A 17868-nucleotide genomic window follows, 5' to 3' on the forward strand; every position below is an offset into this window, starting at 1 on the left:
TTCAAATGTTTTTTTGTAAAACTTTAGTTTGAAAACCCAAAAGTTTTGTTTGCGAATCCAAACAATTGTTTTTTTGTAAGTTTTGTTTGTGAATCAAGTGTTTTTGTCAATCTTATATATAATCTTATATATAATCTTATTTATATATATATATATATATTTATATATATATATATAAATACACACACCGTATGTGTTGTTATTAACATGAAGCTCAGAGAGCAGCTTGTGAAGGTCGACAGTGTTGTGTAACACTTTGGCAAAGCTCATATTTACTAGTTGAATGACCAGTTGATCAAACAGAAGAGCACGTCACACACACACACACACACACACACACACACACACACACACACACACTGGTCATCCTCAGTATTTAAGCGTCCAGTAGCAGGTGGTTAAGGATGTGACGGGCGTCCTGGACGAGTTCGACTCCCTGATCTTTGTGGATGAAGAGGATCTGATCAGAAATGTCAGGTACGTTCTGTCCTTTGACACTAAACACACACATTTACTTTAGTAAAGGTAGAGACGACAGTGTGGAAGTGGAAGGTCTAAGTGGGTCACTGTCACGGGACTGGAGTGACCCACTTAGACCTGGAGACACACACTCTGCCAGATCGAAAGGTTATGGAGTCACGCCTGCTGTTCACTGTAAATCTACCAACACCAACATTTATGACGCTTTGCTGGGACTTCAGTAAATCTGCTCACTGAACGTCACTGTTTCATGTTTGGACACGTGTGTATGGAATAACATTTACGTTCACATTTGTTGGGTCTGCGTAAATCCTAAACAAGTCATAGAGTGTGTTTTTTACCTTGTCTGTAAAGTGTCCTGAGATAACTTTTGTTATGATTTGACACTATAAATAAAATTGAATTGAATTGAAGTCAATACTAGATAGATTTCAAAGGTACGTCCTCTGAACACATTGGCTGGAAAGTAAGAAAATATAATAATATGGATGTTAAATAAATATGGCTGTGAATAATTGATTGAATAAAAACATAGATATTATATAAATAAATATATACATATTTATACGCATATATATATATACATATATACATATATATATACATATATACATATATGTATATATAAAGTTTTTGAAAACATGGATATTATATAAATTAATATATATATGCATATATATATACATATATGTACATATGTATATATATATATGTATATGTATATGTATATATATAATCCCATCTCTTCAGGATCACCTACAACAACTAAAATCCATGATCTTCCACAGTCTATTATTATATTAATGTGATGTTCTTTTGTTCTTGTGTTGGTTAAAATGTGTATTTTCTGTAAAACAAAATTTCCGTATTTTTATTATAATTTATATAAAGACATATATAAATACATATATAAGTTAATACAGCTATGAAAATTAATATAGATGGCTACTTAATTCATAATATTAATGAATAAATAGTTAAACAGGGCTAGTTAACCATCTAACTTTAACCATCTAACTTAAACAGTCCAACTTTAACCGTCTAACTTTAACCATTTAACTTTGACCATCTAACTTAAACAGTCCAACTTTAACCATCTAACTTTAACCATCTAACTTTAACCATCTAACTTTAACCATCTAACTTTAACCATCTAACTTAAACAGTCCAACTTTAACCGTCTAACTTTAACCATCTAACTTTAACCATCTAACTTAAACAGTCCAACTTTAACCGTCTAACTTTAACCATCTAACTTTAACCGTCTAACATTAACCATCTAACTTTAACCATCTAACTTTAACCGTCTAACGTTAACCATCTAACTTTAACCATCTAACTTAAACAGTCCAACTTTAACCGTCTAACATTAACCATCTAACTTTAACCATCTAACTTTAACCATTTAACTTTAACCATCTAACTTTAACCATCTAACTTAAACAGTCCAACTTTAACCGTCTAACTTTAACCATCTAACTTTAACCATCTAACTTAAACAGTCCTACTTTAACCGTCTAACTTTAACCATCTAACTTTAACCGTCAAACGTTAACCATATAACTTTAACCGTCTTTCTTTAACCATCTAACTTTAACCATCTAACTTTAACTGTCTTACTTTAACCATCTAACTTTAACCGTCTTACTTTAACCATCTAACTTAAACCATTTAACCTTAACCATCTAACTTTAACCATCTAACATTAACCATCTAACATTAACCACCTAACTTTAAACAGTCTAACTTTAACTGCCTAACTTTAACCATCTAACTTAAACAGTCTAACTTTAACCGTCTTACTTTAACCATCTAATTTTAACCGTCTAACTTTAACCATCTAACTTTAATCATCTTACTTTAACCATCTAACTAAAACCTCCCCTAACGTTTCTATATGTTGTAATCATGTCATGTGACTATTCTCCAGCTTCCGAGGCCTTTGTCACCTTGGCCACCACAGACTCGTACTGCATAGGAGCTACAGTGGTTGCCAGAAGTTTACGGCGCCACGGGACCACTCGCAGCATCGTGGTCATGGTCACGCCAAACGTGTCTGAGCAATCGAGGTGGGCGACAGGCCGCCGTTCTCTGAGCTTTCCCCCGAGCGTCCCGTCCCTGACTCTTTTAAATGTTTACACTCCACCAGGCGCGCCCTGCAAGAAGCGTTCGATGAGGTGGTCACTGTGGACTTGATGGACAGCGAGGACCGCGTCCACCTGGCCCTGCTGGGACGTCCAGAGCTCGGCATCACCTTCACCAAGATCCATTGCTGGACTCTGACGCACTACACAAAATGTGTGTTCCTGGACGCCGACACGCTGGTGAGTTCACCGCCACGTGTGACGCTTTCAGCCCTTCATGTTCACGGGGATCAGTTAGAACATACGTGTTCCTCCGTCTCTGTGTGCACACTGTCAACATGTCATCATGTGATGACGTACAGCCTCGAGGTCGCACAGCCAGGGGCCACAGGGTCAGGGGCCCATGGGGTCAGGGGCCATTTGTGCCTATTTTCTTCTCCTCCTTTTTAGTCTATTTTTGTTATTTTGCATTTATTTCAGTCCCTTTGTGTCTATTTTCAGAATCAGAATCAGAAATAATTTAATAATCCCGTTTGAAAAAACTTAAATTTAAATTTAAAGAAATAAATATTTACAGTAGTAAGTTTTTTAGTCATTTTGTGTCTATTTTTGTCCTTTTAAGTGTATTTTAGTAATTTTGCACCATTTCTATTAATTTTAAATCTATGTTAGTGATTTTGCATCTATTTTTAGTCATTTTGTCAAAATGTTGCGGAAAAAAACAACAAAGAAACAAAATAACCACAAAGAGACACGACTACATAGAAAAAGAAAACTTCCTAAAATAGATGCAAGACTTATTTAAACAATAGATCATAATGACTGAAAAGAGATGCAAAGCAACAAGAAAATGATCACAAGGTGGTGAAACACAACAAGGTAGAGTTCAAATAACCCAAGGGAGATGACTACATAGAAACATAAAACTTCTTAGAAATAGATCAAACTGGCCACAAAAGTATTAAGAATAGATGTGAAATAACCACAATAGATGCAGAATTACTAAAATACAGATGCAAAACTATTTAAAATGGATGCAAAATTATTTTGAAAAAAGAACTATGAGAGAGATGATAGATAAAATAACTAAAAGTATATATGCAAAATGATTAAAAACAAAGATGAAACGACTAACATTAGAAGCAATATTATGAAAAATATAGATGCAATTAGTAAATTTAAATGCGAAATTATAGATGAAAGCATTTTAAATAGATGCAAAATGATTAAAAACAAAGATAAAATGACTTAAAGTAGATTTATTTTTAGTAGTTTTATCTATAAAAATAAATATTAAATGATAAATGATAAAAATGATTAAAATTACTGATAAAATGACTAAAAGTAGATGCAAAATGATTAAAAACACAGATAAAATGACTAAAAGTAGATGCAAAATGATTAAAAATAAAGATAAAATGACTAAAAGTAGATGCAAAATGATTAAAAACAAATAAAAAATGACTAAAAGTAGATGCAGAATTAATAAAAACAAAGATAAAATGATAAAAGTAGATGCAAAATGATTAAAAACAAAGATAAAATGATAAAATATGGATGCAAAATGATTAAAAACAAAGATAAAATTACTAAAAGCAGATGCAAAATGATTAAAACTGTAGATAAAAGTAGATGCAGAGTGTGTCTCAGTGTTGCAGTGGCCCTGACAGCAGTGGGTCGGCGCCGCCCTGTGATTGTCTGTCCCCTGTCCCTCAGGTCCTGTGTAACGTGGACGAGTTGTTCCAGAGAGACGAGCTGTCGGCAGCTCCGGACGCCGGCTGGCCCGACTGCTTCAACTCCGGCGTCTTTGTGTTCAGGCCGTGCGTCCACACACACCGATGCCTGCTGGAGCACGCCGTGCAGCACGGCAGCTTCGACGGTAACGCAGGACCAATCAATACAGACATATATGTACATATAATTACATCAATGACACAATCAGTTAATAGCTTTTATTTATTTATTTTATAGATATTTATTCATTTTATAGTCTTTTTTATGTTTATACATGTGTATGTAAATATCTTATAGACATGTAAGTCATGGAAATATCCTGTGCATGCTCTGTGTGTGTGTGTGTGTGTGTGTGTGTGTGTGTGTGTCTGTGTGTGTGTGTGTGTGTGTGTGTGTGTCTGTGTGTGTGGTGTCAGGGGGGGACCAGGGTCTGCTGAACTCCTTCTTCAGCAGCTGGCCGGTGGAAAACATCTGGAAACATCTGCCGTTCGTCTACAACCTCAGTGCCAGCAGCGTCTACAGCTACCTGCCTGCTTTCACACAGTCAGTCCCACTCACACACGCTCACGCTCACACACACTCACACACACTCACGCTCACTCTTATGGTCATGGTCATGGTCACGCTCATGCTCACACTCACTCACGGTCACGTTCACTCTCAATGTCATGGTCATGCTCACGCTCATGGTCACGCTCATGCTCACACTCACGCTCACGTTCATGGTCACACTCATGCTCAAGCTCACGCTCATGCTCACCCTCATGCTCACACTCGTGGTCACGGTCCGATCATGCTCACGCTCATGGTCACACTCATGCTCACGCGCGTGGTCACGGTCATGCTCACGCTCACACTCATGGTCACACTCATGGTCACGCTCGTGGTCATGCTAGTGGTCACGCTCACACTCATGGTCACGCTCACACTCATGGTCACGCTCACACTCATGCTCACGCTCACACATGGTCAGCCTAACGCTCACACTCATGGTCACGCTCGTGGTCATCCTAGTGTTCACGCTCACACTCATGGTCACACTCATACTCATGGTCACACTCACACTCATGGTCACACTCACGCTCACACTCATGGTCATGCTCATGGTCACACTCACACTCACTCTCCTGTTCACGCTCATGCTCATGGTCACACTCATGCTCATGGTCACACTCATGGTCACGCTCATGCTCACACTCATGGTCACATTCACACTCATGCTCACGCTCACACTCATGGTCACACTCATGTTCACACTCATGCTCACGCTCACACTCATGGTCACACTCATGGTCACACTCATGGTCACACTCATGGTCACACTCATGGTCACACTCATGGTCACGCTCACACTCATGGTCACGCTCACACTCATGGTCACGCTCACACTCATGCTCACACTCATGTTCACGCTCACACTCATGGTCACATTCATGCTCACGCTCACACTCATGGTCACACTCACACTCCCGGTCACGCTCATGGTCACACTCACACTCATGGTCACACTCATGTTCACACTCACACTCATGCTCACACTTATGTTCACACTCACACTCGTGCTCATGCTCACACTCATGGTCACGCTTACACTCATGGTCACGCTTACACTCATGGTCACGCTCACGCTCACACTCATGCTCACAGTCACGCTCATGCTCACACATGCTCACACTCACGCTCACGCTCACACTCATGCTCACACTCACACTCATGCTCACGCTCATGCTCACGCTCACGCTCACATTTATGTTAATTTGTGCTGGAAACTAACAACTAACTAACAAAGTACACCAGAACAATTTAATGCCACTTTATACTCATAAATATTGTACTTTTTACTCCACTTACACTACATTTCTTCCGGAACTTTAGTTAATTATTACTTGCAAAATAATACACAATATCACCAAATCGTTGCATTAATAATTAGAATACAACAATAATATACATTATTCTGAAACGAGCCACTGCTGCATAATGAGTACTCTACTTTTGGTGGGCTCCGTATATTTTGATGCTGATACTTTTGTACTTTTACGAAAGTAATACTTGAATGCAGGACTCTGACGTGTAACAGAACGTTTCTAATTTTGCTTTAGTACACAATCTTCTCCCACCACTGATTCTGTGTCTGCATCATCAAAGGCGAGAGTTGTGAGGGAAAAGCTTGTATCAGGCTAACGTTAGCAAACACCAGCCCTCACAGACATCGGCTACCGTTACACAGGCACAACGCTGAACACCACAGAAGTCCACTCCTCTCTTTGTCCCATAGCAACATTGTTGGAGGCGCCCTGAACACTCTGTTTGTTTTTGTCCCTGCAGGTTTGGTCACGACGCGAAGATCGTCCATTTCTTAGGAGCAGAGAAACCCTGGAGCTCCAGCGGCCAATCACACCCCATGCAGCACTTTGTGTCTCTGTGGTGGAAGGAATACCTCGGTGGCTCGACACCACCTGCACCACAAGCACCTCCTGCACCACCAGCACCCCAGGAACCACCAGCACTAAAGGAATCACCTGCACCACAGGAACCACCTGCGCCAAAGGAACCACCTGCACCACAGAAACCACCTGCACCAAAGGAACCACCTGCACCACAGGAACCACCTGCACCAAAGGAACCACCTGCACCACAGGAACCACCTGCACCACAGGAACCACCTTCAGCCCCTGCAGAGAGGCTTCAGCCAGCGTCTGAACCAGAGACAGTAAGCCGACACGCCAACATATTCAATATTGTGTTGTCATGGGATCTTTACACGTGTTTTTATCCAACACATATTCTTAGAAACTATTTTTGTCCCATAATCCTAAAGCTGTACGTGTTCACATGAAATAAATGCATCGGTAATAACATTAGTGTGCAGCACAGACTGTAGCTCACTAACACGGGACTGTGGCATCTGTAGTGTCTCACAGACGTCACGCCGCTGGAGGACGTGTCGACCGACAGGACAGAGAAACGAAATGGCGCCGCAGAGACGGGAGCAGAGGGGGCGGGGCCAGACACTGAAACACCTCACGTACGTATAAATGTATTTTGTTTTATTTTAATTCAACTGTTGAGCATGTGAATAAAGAATTAAATTAGTTTCTGTCCTCTCAATGTCGTCAGAGCGTCGCAGACAGCGAGGCGGAGCGTCTGCAACGTCTGGAGCGTCTGGAGCACCGCCGGCGGTGGGAGGCCGGGCACGCGGACTATCTGGGCCGAGACGCCTTCCAGAACATCCAGAAGATGTTGGACCGCTTTCTGGATTAACTCCTCACACACAGGGACACCTCTGTACGGAGGACCAAAGCTGCCAGAAGCAACAAATAAATAAACTAGAAAGAAATATATACTTTTTAAATTATTTTAATTTTTGCATGTATTTACTTATTATTTGAATACGTTTGATATTCTTTGTTTTTTGTTTACATTTTTACAACTTTTCATTTTCAAATGTATTCGTATGTATAATGTATTTATTTTCTTCAGACATTTCTACATCTCTTCTCAAATATGCAAATGAGGGGGCTGCCATTCACATAAAAATTATGCAAAAATACATTTATAAAGAAAATATACAGAAATAAATAAATACATTTTAAAAATATTTTGAATAAATCAATAACAAACAACCTGGAAAATTGAATACATCTGAGAATCTGATCTGAGAAACAAATGTAAATAAATAAAGAAGCATGAATGCAAATAAAAATATAAGAATAAATGCAAAACGAAAATACAGAAATAAATCTAATTTTTAAAACTCTTATTTTCACATTATTTATGAGAATGTCAGCTGAGAAATGAATAAATTAAAAAAAATTTTTTTAGAAAATTAATAAAATGAATAAATGTATAATTAAAAGGGGAGTGAATAGAAAAAAAGAGAATTCATTCAAAGCTAAATAAGATAGAAGCTAATTTAAACAAAGATATCAATTTGTCAAATAAATTTATGTATTTTAGTTTTGGCAGCTTTAGTCCTCCGTACCTCCATGTCCTTTCATGGTCATTTCCTCTGAACTCAGGAGCATCAACTACAACGGTTGATCAAATCATTTCAACGATGTAACCACAGAAGTTTCACAGGTGATATTTTGTGTCAATAAACTCATCAAAGAAACTGACGTTTCTGGCTCTTCTGACCCACAATCCTTTGCAGCAAACACCAGCCAGAGAGTCAAAGTTCAGGGATTGAGTGTTATAAAGAAGATAGTTTTCATAGTTTCACTGTTTCTGAAAACATTTGAAGGATTTGTCTTTGTTTTAACCTGTGCTCTCCACCATGGTCCACCCTGGAGGAAGAAACACAGTCCCAATGATTTTCTGTCCAACATAAGTCCTAACTACTGTTCAACATGTTTGTCAGTGTGACACAGAAACAGGCTGAAACTCATCTGAGTCCATCATTATTTCATTATCTGAGAGAAAAAGACATCACAACCTCCAGTGTCATATTGTTTTAATACAACAACCACTATTGTGCGACCACTGAAATGTGTCCATACCTGAGTGTGTCCAGTCTCCAGTGTGGATCCTCCAGTCCAGCAGACAGCAGCTTCACTCCTGAATCTCCTGGACGATTGTAGCTCAGGTCCAGCTCTCTCAGATGAGAGGGGTTGGAGCTCAGAGCTGAGACCAGAGAAGTGCAACCTTTTTCTGTGACCAGACAGCTTGACAGCCTGGAATCAGGAAAACATCATAAACTACCGGGAACATCCTACCGATGTTGACCATATTTACCAACATGAACATAAATCCAGATGAGCAGGACTCTAAAGGTCGACTGTTTTGGAAAGAACTCAATACTAACCTGAGTGTTTCCAGTTAACAGTGTGGACTTTCCAGTCCAGCAGACAGCAGCTTCACTCCTGAATCGTGCAGGTCGTTGTCACCTTGGTCATTATGGTTGTTCTGTCCAGGAAAAAGACAGGGCTCACCAGGAATCCAGAGGGCGCTGGTGAGCTGCATCATGGAATCTGAAATGCCCTCTTGGTCACTACTTCATGCTCAGCTCAACTATAATGGACCATCGCACACTGTGTCTGTCCTCATTGACTCTAGGGCCGACACTAACCTCCTGGATCGTGGTCTTGTCATGCAGCTGGGCATTATTCAGGAACCCTTGGTCAAGCCTATTGAGGCTACTGCTCTAGATGGGCACCTTCCCTGCACAGTAACCCACTGCACTGTTTCTCTTCGTCAGGTTACCACACTGAGTCACTTACCTTTCACCTGATAAATGCTTCTCAGCAGCCAATTATCCCAGGCTTTCCCGATTAAGAAAACATAACCCAAACATTGATTGGAGAACTGGTTCCATTTTGCAATTTAGCAAACATTGCCATATGGCCCGTCTGAAATCTACCTTGCTACCTGCCTCCAACACCTCTTCCTCTCAAGAGTTCCCAGATCTCTCAGGTGTCCTGTCCGAGTACCACGACTTAAAGGGGGTGTTTAATAAAGTACGGGCCACCTCGCTTCCTCCACACCGTCCGTATGATTGTGCCATTGACTTTTTTCTGTCTAGCTCATCACAGACAAGGGAAAACTCTTCTCTCTGTCAGCCCCTGAAACCAAGGCCATGGACAAATACATTAATAACTCACTGGCAGCAGGCATCATCCGTCCCATTTCGTCTCCTTCTGGAGCTGGATTTTTCTTTGTGGATGACAAGGACAAATCCCTCCGTCCCTGCATCGATTACCGGGGTCTGAATGATGTCACCATTAAAAACAGGTATCCCCCTCTCATCTCTTCTGCATTTGAACTGTACACAGAGGGGCCTCTTTGTTAACAAACCTTGACCTGAGGAATGCCTATGACGTTGCCCACATTCGGGAGGGGGATGAGTGGAATATAGTATTCAATATCCCTAGGGGCCACTACGAGTATCTAGTTATGCCTTTTGGGCTCATTAATGATCCTGCAGTATTCCAAGCCTTAGTGAATGACGAACTCTGGGATTTTCTCAATGTATTTGTTTTTGTTTATCTGGACAATATCCTTATCTTCTCGAAGTCTAAACAGGAACATGTGCAGCATGTCCGCAGTGTCCTCCAGAGACTCCTAGAGAACCAGCTGTTTGTGAAAGCAGAGAAGTGTGCGAAGAGTTCCATGTTACTGATGTGCCATTCCTGGGATACATCAATTTGGTCAGATGCATTCACATGGATCCTACCAAGGTTAAAGCGGTGGTGGACTGGGCTGTTCCCACCAACCGGAAGAAGCTTCAACAGTTCCTGGGGTTTGCCAACTTCTATCATAGGTTTATCCGCAACTATAGTTCTGTGGCGGCTCCCCTGACCTCACCTCCCAGAAAGCAGCCTTCAGATGGTCCCCTGCTGCTGAAAGGGCCTTCAGTGAGTTGAAGTTACGGTTCTCGTCTGCTCTCATTCTCATCCTACCAGATCCAGGATGCCAGTTTGTTGTGGAAGTGGATGCATCAGATTCTGGGGTGGGGGCAGTCCTGTCTCAGCGGTCAGCGGAGGAACAACAGCTTTATCCATTTGCCCTCTTCTCCTGCAAATTGTCCCCAACTGAAAGGAATTATGATGTTGGAACCCCAAGAGCTGTTGGCTGTCAAGATGGCCCTCTAGGACTCCAGTGGTTGGAGGGGGGAAGTATCTTTTTGTGGTGTGGACAGACCACAAAAACCTGGAGTACATCCGGTCAGCCAAACACTTGAACTCCCGTCAGGCCAGATGGGTGTTCTTTCATTTTGATTTTTCCCTGTCTCATCGCCCAGGTCCAAAGAAAGTCATACCAGATGCCCTGTCCCATCCGTTAGGGGTGATAGGGCTCTGTCACAACTTCAACCAGGCTCAAGGTTTTTTGTAACTGTCTGTTTCCTGTTTTCTTACTCTCATGTCATTTCAGACTCTGCCACTCCCACATGCTCTGCACTAACTGCTGATTGCATTCACCTGGCCTGCCCCACCCCCACACTCATCTGCTCCTAAACAGCTAATCACCATTTACTCACCATAAATATGGTGTCCAGCCTTTTATAGTCCGAGACTCTGAATAAATCCCTAGATGGAGATGTCGGCCTTAAATATTTTAAATAATGCCAAAGTCAATGTTTCCGAAAGCAGTGATGCGTAATGCACATCACAGCCTCTAGAGGAAAGTAGTGATGTGTAATGTGCATTGCATTCATCTACTGTATCGGTGCTGCTCATGTTGACGGGGTGAAACTTTACAAATATTCCCGTTCAACCGTCCCTCATCCTCCTGATCTAATAATAATGCAGGTGTGTGTGGAGCCAACAGTTCTCTGTAGGTCTGTGCCGTGCTAAACTCTGAGCCCGCCCACTTTTTAGCAGACCAATGAAATAAGGAGGATATGATTTAAATCCCTCTTGTATCGACACTGCTCAGATATTCTGATCCACTCAGAAATGCATCACAGTCCAGAAGATGAAGACGCTCCAACTTCTTATTCACAGAGACTTTAACACTTCATGCACCTAACTTAAGAGTATAAAGAGTTCAAAAATAAAAGCACCTCAGTCAAGTTGATTCAAGATCTCAGACCAGTTCAGACACTTCCTGCATTTTTCACTGATGATGTGAACGTTTACATCCAAACTGCTGTCGATTCAACATGAGAAACACAAACAATATCTCCTGTAAATCTTTATAGAATCATTGTGTTTAACTCGACAAAAAATATATTTTAAATCAGCATCAAGAAACACATCTAGTATCCAGTTAAACAGTAAAAACAGTGACATGACATGTGATCAAAGATATCCTGAGGATTCAACCTTTAGTGATTCCTCTGGTTGGATTCTCACATGCTGAACTCACTTCAGGTCCACTTTCCGACACTTTCCACCTTCATGTGTCGAGAAGAAGCTGCTCATTTCTTCCTGGTCCGTCCTGGTGTCTGATGTGATCTGAGGACGCTGTCACACCCTCAAAACTTCACGGTTCAAGTCTAAAAGGAGCATCAGAGTGACATCAGAACCAGTCTAACCAGTGTCAGAACAATCACATGATGTAGTTCTACTATATGTCCACTAGATAGTGCCAATTAACCATCTGATGAATTAAAGATCAGCTCAGCACTGAAATAAAGATAAAATAGAATAAATGTGTGCCTGTCTCTGTCTTTGTGTCTGTCTTTGTCTCTCTCTGTCCATCTGTCCATCTTTTCTCTCTTTCTCTCTCCTTTTCTTCCTCCCCAACCGGTGCAGACAGATGTCCGTCCTCCACAGAGCTGGGTCTGTCTGACGTTCCTGCCTGTAACAGGGAAGGTTTTCGTTGCCACCGTACTCTACGGGGGAATTGTTGGGTCTGTGTAAATATTAAATAAGTCATAGAGTGTGGTCTTTACCTACTCTGTAAAGTGTCCTGAGATAACTTTTGTTGTGATTTAGCACTATAAATAAAATTGAATTGAATTGAAATTCTTATGTAATTTCATTATAATTTAATGTGTATTGTTTACTGAAAGGAGAACTGACACTTTACATACACTTCTATCTTTGTCAAGCATGATGCCATACTGTTCTCTTTGTACGATATTTGTTAGATTTGCAAATAAAGAATAAAAAAAAAACAATCACATGATGAAGTTCTACTATCTGTCCACTAGATGATGCTAATCAACCATCTAATGAATTTAAGACCAGCTCAGCACTGAAAGATGGACTGAAGCATCTGTGTGGATCACATCAGTACATTTCTATTTTATTTTAGACCTGAGGACAGAAACAGTGAGGACTAACAACAGTGTGTAAAACAGTGGTCAGGTTATTATTTCTGATAAAACACTGTCACACTGACATCTAAGAAATGGGGAAAATACATATCAATGAAGCAGTTAATTTTGTGGAATAATGTTACACTTTATCTCGTACCATGTCAACACAACTGAAGACGGAATTACTGATATCATTCTTTTGGATTGGAAGCTTCTGCAGCTAATGGGAGGACTATACAGAGACACAACAGATGTTGCCAGTGGTATGCAATTGTTCAAAAATGCGTGCTAAAGTGCCCTCTAGGGAGGCAAAATGCATGTTAAAGTGCCCTCTTGACTTTAGACTTTTTACTTTATTGTCCCCGAGAGGAAATTCTTTTCCACTTCAACCGTACAGTTTATGGGCAGCACACCGACACTTAATACACATAAGGATAAACAACAGAATAAAAATGCAGACAGAAACATGGCAGAGTGAGGCTGTAGAGTTTTTTTTTTATCTTGGTCTTTGTTGAGGGCTGCTCTGGCTTCAGGTACCGGGCTTTTGCCAAAGCATGCCCTCCATACCTGCGTCTGGAGGGCATGATGGTGAAGTGGCGGTTGAGTGGGTGTGTGTCTTCCTGTGCTAGTGTCGATGCGATGCGTGACATGGCCTTGAGGTTGAGCTCTGACAGTGTGGGTGTGGGGAGACCAATTCATTTGGCTGCTACGTTTGTGACACGTGTGAGTTTGACCCGGTGTTTGACAGTCAGCGTGTTGGAACAGTAGAGCAGGACGAGCTGGACGATACTCTGATACAACACCAGGAGGGGAGGAGTCCTTTTAGTTTACGGATGGCGTGCAGTCTTTGATGGCTCCTTTTTTGAATGTCCGTTGTGTGATGATCAAAAGTGAGTTTATTGTCCACTGTGAGTCCAAGGTATTTGAAGCTGTCAACTGATTCAACTGTGTCTTTGTTGACGAGAGTTGGGGGCTGGAGTGATGAGGTACCTATTGTCACTTCCTTTGTTTTGGCTACATTGAGATGGAAGTTATGTTTACACCAGTTGGAGAAATGTGCGACAGTGTCATGGTAGTCTGATATAGAGATATTGTCTGATAGAATAGCAAGGAAGGCAGTGTCGTCAGAGTATTTGAGGTAGGTGGTGGTCTTAGCACACAGCCCTGGGAGGCTCCAGTGTCGGTGATGAGTGTCGACTACTTGCCTTCTGTCGCTGAGGAAGTTGCGCCGGAGATGGATCAGAATGGGAGGAGTGTTGAGGTTGTGTAGCTTCTGGATGAGCAGCGGCCTTTGGATGGTGTTGAACTCGAAGCTACAAAGAGGATCTTGGCGAAAGCGCCTGAGGAGTCTAGGTGCTGGAGAACAAGGTGCAGCAGACGGGCGACGGCGTCCTCTGTAGCCCTTTTTACCTGTATGCGAACTGGAGGGGTTCCAGCTGAGGTTTTACAGATGGGAGGATGGTCTTGAGCAGCAAAAGAACGTTAGTGGTTTACTTCAGTGGGTCGTGGTTTCTTAGGTACAGGGATTATGGTTGCGCTATTCCGTAGGAAGGGTATTGTGGAAGTCCGGTATGATTCACAGAAGAGGGAGTTGGCAATTCAAGTTAGGTCTGTGCCACAGGTCTTCAGCACCCTTGCTGGGATGCTTTCGGGTCCTGGGGCCTTGGATGGGTTACACTGGCTGAGCTGTTGGCGAACTTCCTCCAATGTAGGGGCAGGCTCATTTGGATCTATTGGGGGGAGAGAATTAAAATGCTTTCATGCATTCATCTGAGAAGTCTTGTGTGTCAAACTGGTTGAAGAATGCGCTGTGGTGTGTGAGTTTGTTTTGCTGTGGGTGGGTTTATATCCGGTGAGGGTTTTTATCATCTGAAAGGCATCTTTTGAGTTCATGGTGCTAAACTTGTGCTCTAGTTTGTTTTTGAACAAACCCTAACCCTAACCCTTGTATTTTGGCCCTGAAGATTCTATTTTTGATATTAGGGTTGCAAATCTGAGACCAGCTTTATCATTGAGTCTGTGTGCTTCTCTCTCAAGCGTTTTTTTTTTAAAATTTCATTGGTGATCCAGGGTCCAGTAACCTTGGTGTTCAAACCTTTGTTGAAGGTTTTACAGTCAGTGCATGGCAGGGAACCTTGGAGTTGTGCAATAGATTCCTGTAGGACTGTGGATAGATACGCTTGAGTACTTGTTTGTACAGCGGAAGTAGATGACGTTGTGGTCTGTGAATCCAAGTGGTGGATATGCGTTTGTCTTGAAGGTGTCGGAGATGTTTCCCTAGCATAGGTCCAATATGTTGTTTCTTCTAGTTGGAAAGTTAACATACAGTACTGCTGGAATGATGGTAGGACGGAATCGAGTCTGCAGGTGTTGAAGTCACCCAGGATAAGCACGGGAACTCAAGGGTATTTAGCTGCCATAGCGTTAGCATGCTTGGCTACCAGGTCTGCTGCTACCCTGATGTTAGCGCTGGGAGCGATGTACAAACAGTTAACCACAAAAGTTGGGAATTCCCAAGGGAGATAGTAGGGGCGAAACAGTGAGCATCTCCAGGTCGGGCAGACAGACCCTCCAGTGCGTTTTGATGTTGCTACACCACCGCTTATTGTTGTAGAGACAGACCCTGCCGCCTCTCGTCTTCCCCGAGATCCTGGTCATGTCTGACCTGATGATGGTGAAGTTGTCCAGGTGGAACTTGTCATCGGATACCGACTCATTCAGCCATGTTTCAGTATCATCAAAACACGTCTGATCAAACGATACTCGGCATTTGCGTTTTCACTGCACCGTGTGGGCGTGGCATGGTGCCAAAAGCACGCCTTTCGCTATAAAAAAGGAAAGGCATTGTCCAATCTCTTAAAAACATTTCCCACCCAGAACCAAACCCTCTTAATATTGACACAGTCATAGCGCCCCCTTCTGGCGACAGGAAGTCATGTTTTTACATGTCTTGATACTTTAACGAACTCTTCCTGCAAATTTAACACGATCAACTTCAAAATTAGATAGTACCATCTTAAGACATGTGTCTAAACGATACTCTGCGTTTGTGTTTTCACTGCACTGTGTGGGTGTTTCTTTCGACATACTATATATTATGACTTTTTTTTGACTACTTTCAACAAATAATACCATGACTGCTTTAGACAGACTGTCCTATGACTGTCAGGCCCGGCGAAATGAGGACTCAGATGCAGACAGAGAACGAGTATGACAGGCTTTTATTCTGAAATACACTTGTATCTCCTTCAGAAGAAGTGACAACCTAACGGCTATAAACTCTACCTCGTCAACAGACAGAGGATAGACAGGAAAACAATAGACAGGACTAGAAACTGAAATTCGCTCCCGAAGGAGGTGAAACCAAAAACTCTACACTGGTCTAATAATGAATAAACTAAGAAACGTTACACCAACAGAAAATCACTCTCGAGGAGGAAAAGGACAAAAGGCTATTAAATTATCTACTCTACACTGTGCTGAGAATAATTACAAAATCAAAGCGCTCCACAAGGAGGGAGGAACAAAACAAAGAGGCTATGGCTTTCTAGAAAACAAAAGGGTTCACAACTGACCAAAAACTTTATCAAAATCAAAATCACTCTTCTTCAGAGGTATACAAGAAAACAGAAAAACAAGCAAGGCAAAACTTATCAATTTACTAGGCAACTCTGTGGCAAGGCTGTGAAAGGCTGGAGATTCATGACACGACGAAATACTCTGGCGACGAGACAGGGGAAGACAAAGACAATATATACACCAGGGAAGGGAGCACAGGTGGAAACAATCAGGGATTAGGGGAGACACCAGACCGGTGACACAAGAGGAAGGGCAAGTGACCTGAAACGAGAGGAGAGTTACTTTTCAAAATAAAAACATGAAATTCACAAGACAAAAAACCCAAGACAGGACATCCCTCGCCGCGGTGTGACAATGACTGATTTAAGCGTTTTTGGACATATTCAATTTGGATTTTTTTCAACACTACGCTATGACTGCTGAATTTGTGTGACTTCAGTTGACAGCAGAGAGGAAAGTCAAACAACTAAATGTTTCATAAAGATGTATGTTTTATTGCAATTTTAAAAAAGCTTTAATAACAGTAAAAGAGTTAAACTGTAAAATAAAAGCTAGAATAAAAACTGAATGTTAATAACAGATAAAAGATTCAAGCTAGACGCTTCAGAAAACTCCTGTCAAACTCGTTTCTGCAGGATTCTCTTCTTCTCTGCACCGTTGGAGCTGAGACTCGTGGCTGCAGGTAAGAAGCTGTTCTCTGAAACACAGTAAGAAAGGATGGTAAAGTTTGAAGTCTGATTTACTTGGTGAGGGCATCTTTATTTCTGCAAAATGAATGAAAAAAGTTCTCTTTAAAAGTGTCAAATGGTGAGTAAACTGCAGACAAGCAGCTCAGAGACCAGCTGTTCACAACACTCTCAAAGAAACTATGAGTGTGTTTCATTAAACATAGCATCATTTGTTAAAAAAGTTTTTAAAAAGTCATATTATAGTGCATCCAAAAAATAAGCCCAAAAAAGTCATAGTATAGGGCGGACAAAAAATAATCCAAAATAAAAAGTCTAAATTTTATATGTCCAAAAAATGCTTAAATCAGTCATAGGATAACCTGTCTAAAGGAGTCATGTCTTTATTTGTTGAAGTCATAGTATAGTGCGGCCAAAAAATAAGGCCAAAAAAATCATAGTATAGTCTGTCGAAAAAATCCAAATAAGTCAAAATATAACATGTCCAAAAGATGCTTAAATCAGTCATAGGATCGCCTTTCTTAAGCAGTCAGAGCATATTTTGTCGGGAAAGAGCCAAGAAAAGTCATAGCATAGTGCGTCCAAAAAATAAGCTAAA

At 41.3% G+C, this 17868-nt stretch overlaps 1 protein-coding gene across 1 annotated transcript; it reads left to right on the forward strand.

The window, feature by feature from the left end:
* The first annotated feature begins 319 nt into the window (after window positions 1-319).
* Window positions 320-7653, forward strand: gyg2 (glycogenin 2). The gene is made up of 8 exons (XM_083938165.1): window positions 320-477; window positions 2411-2549; window positions 2630-2804; window positions 4281-4443; window positions 4715-4841; window positions 6627-7011; window positions 7213-7326; window positions 7419-7653. Exons 1-8 carry the CDS (start codon window positions 471-473, stop codon window positions 7560-7562), a joined length of 1254 nt encoding a protein of 417 aa, XP_083794291.1. The 5' UTR covers window positions 320-470; the 3' UTR covers window positions 7563-7653.
* The last annotated feature ends 10215 nt before the right edge of the window (window positions 7654-17868 follow it).

This window comes from Echiichthys vipera (assembly GCF_963691815.1).
Source record: "Echiichthys vipera genome assembly, chromosome: 23".
Classification (NCBI taxonomy): Eukaryota; Metazoa; Chordata; class Actinopteri; order Perciformes; family Trachinidae; genus Echiichthys; species Echiichthys vipera.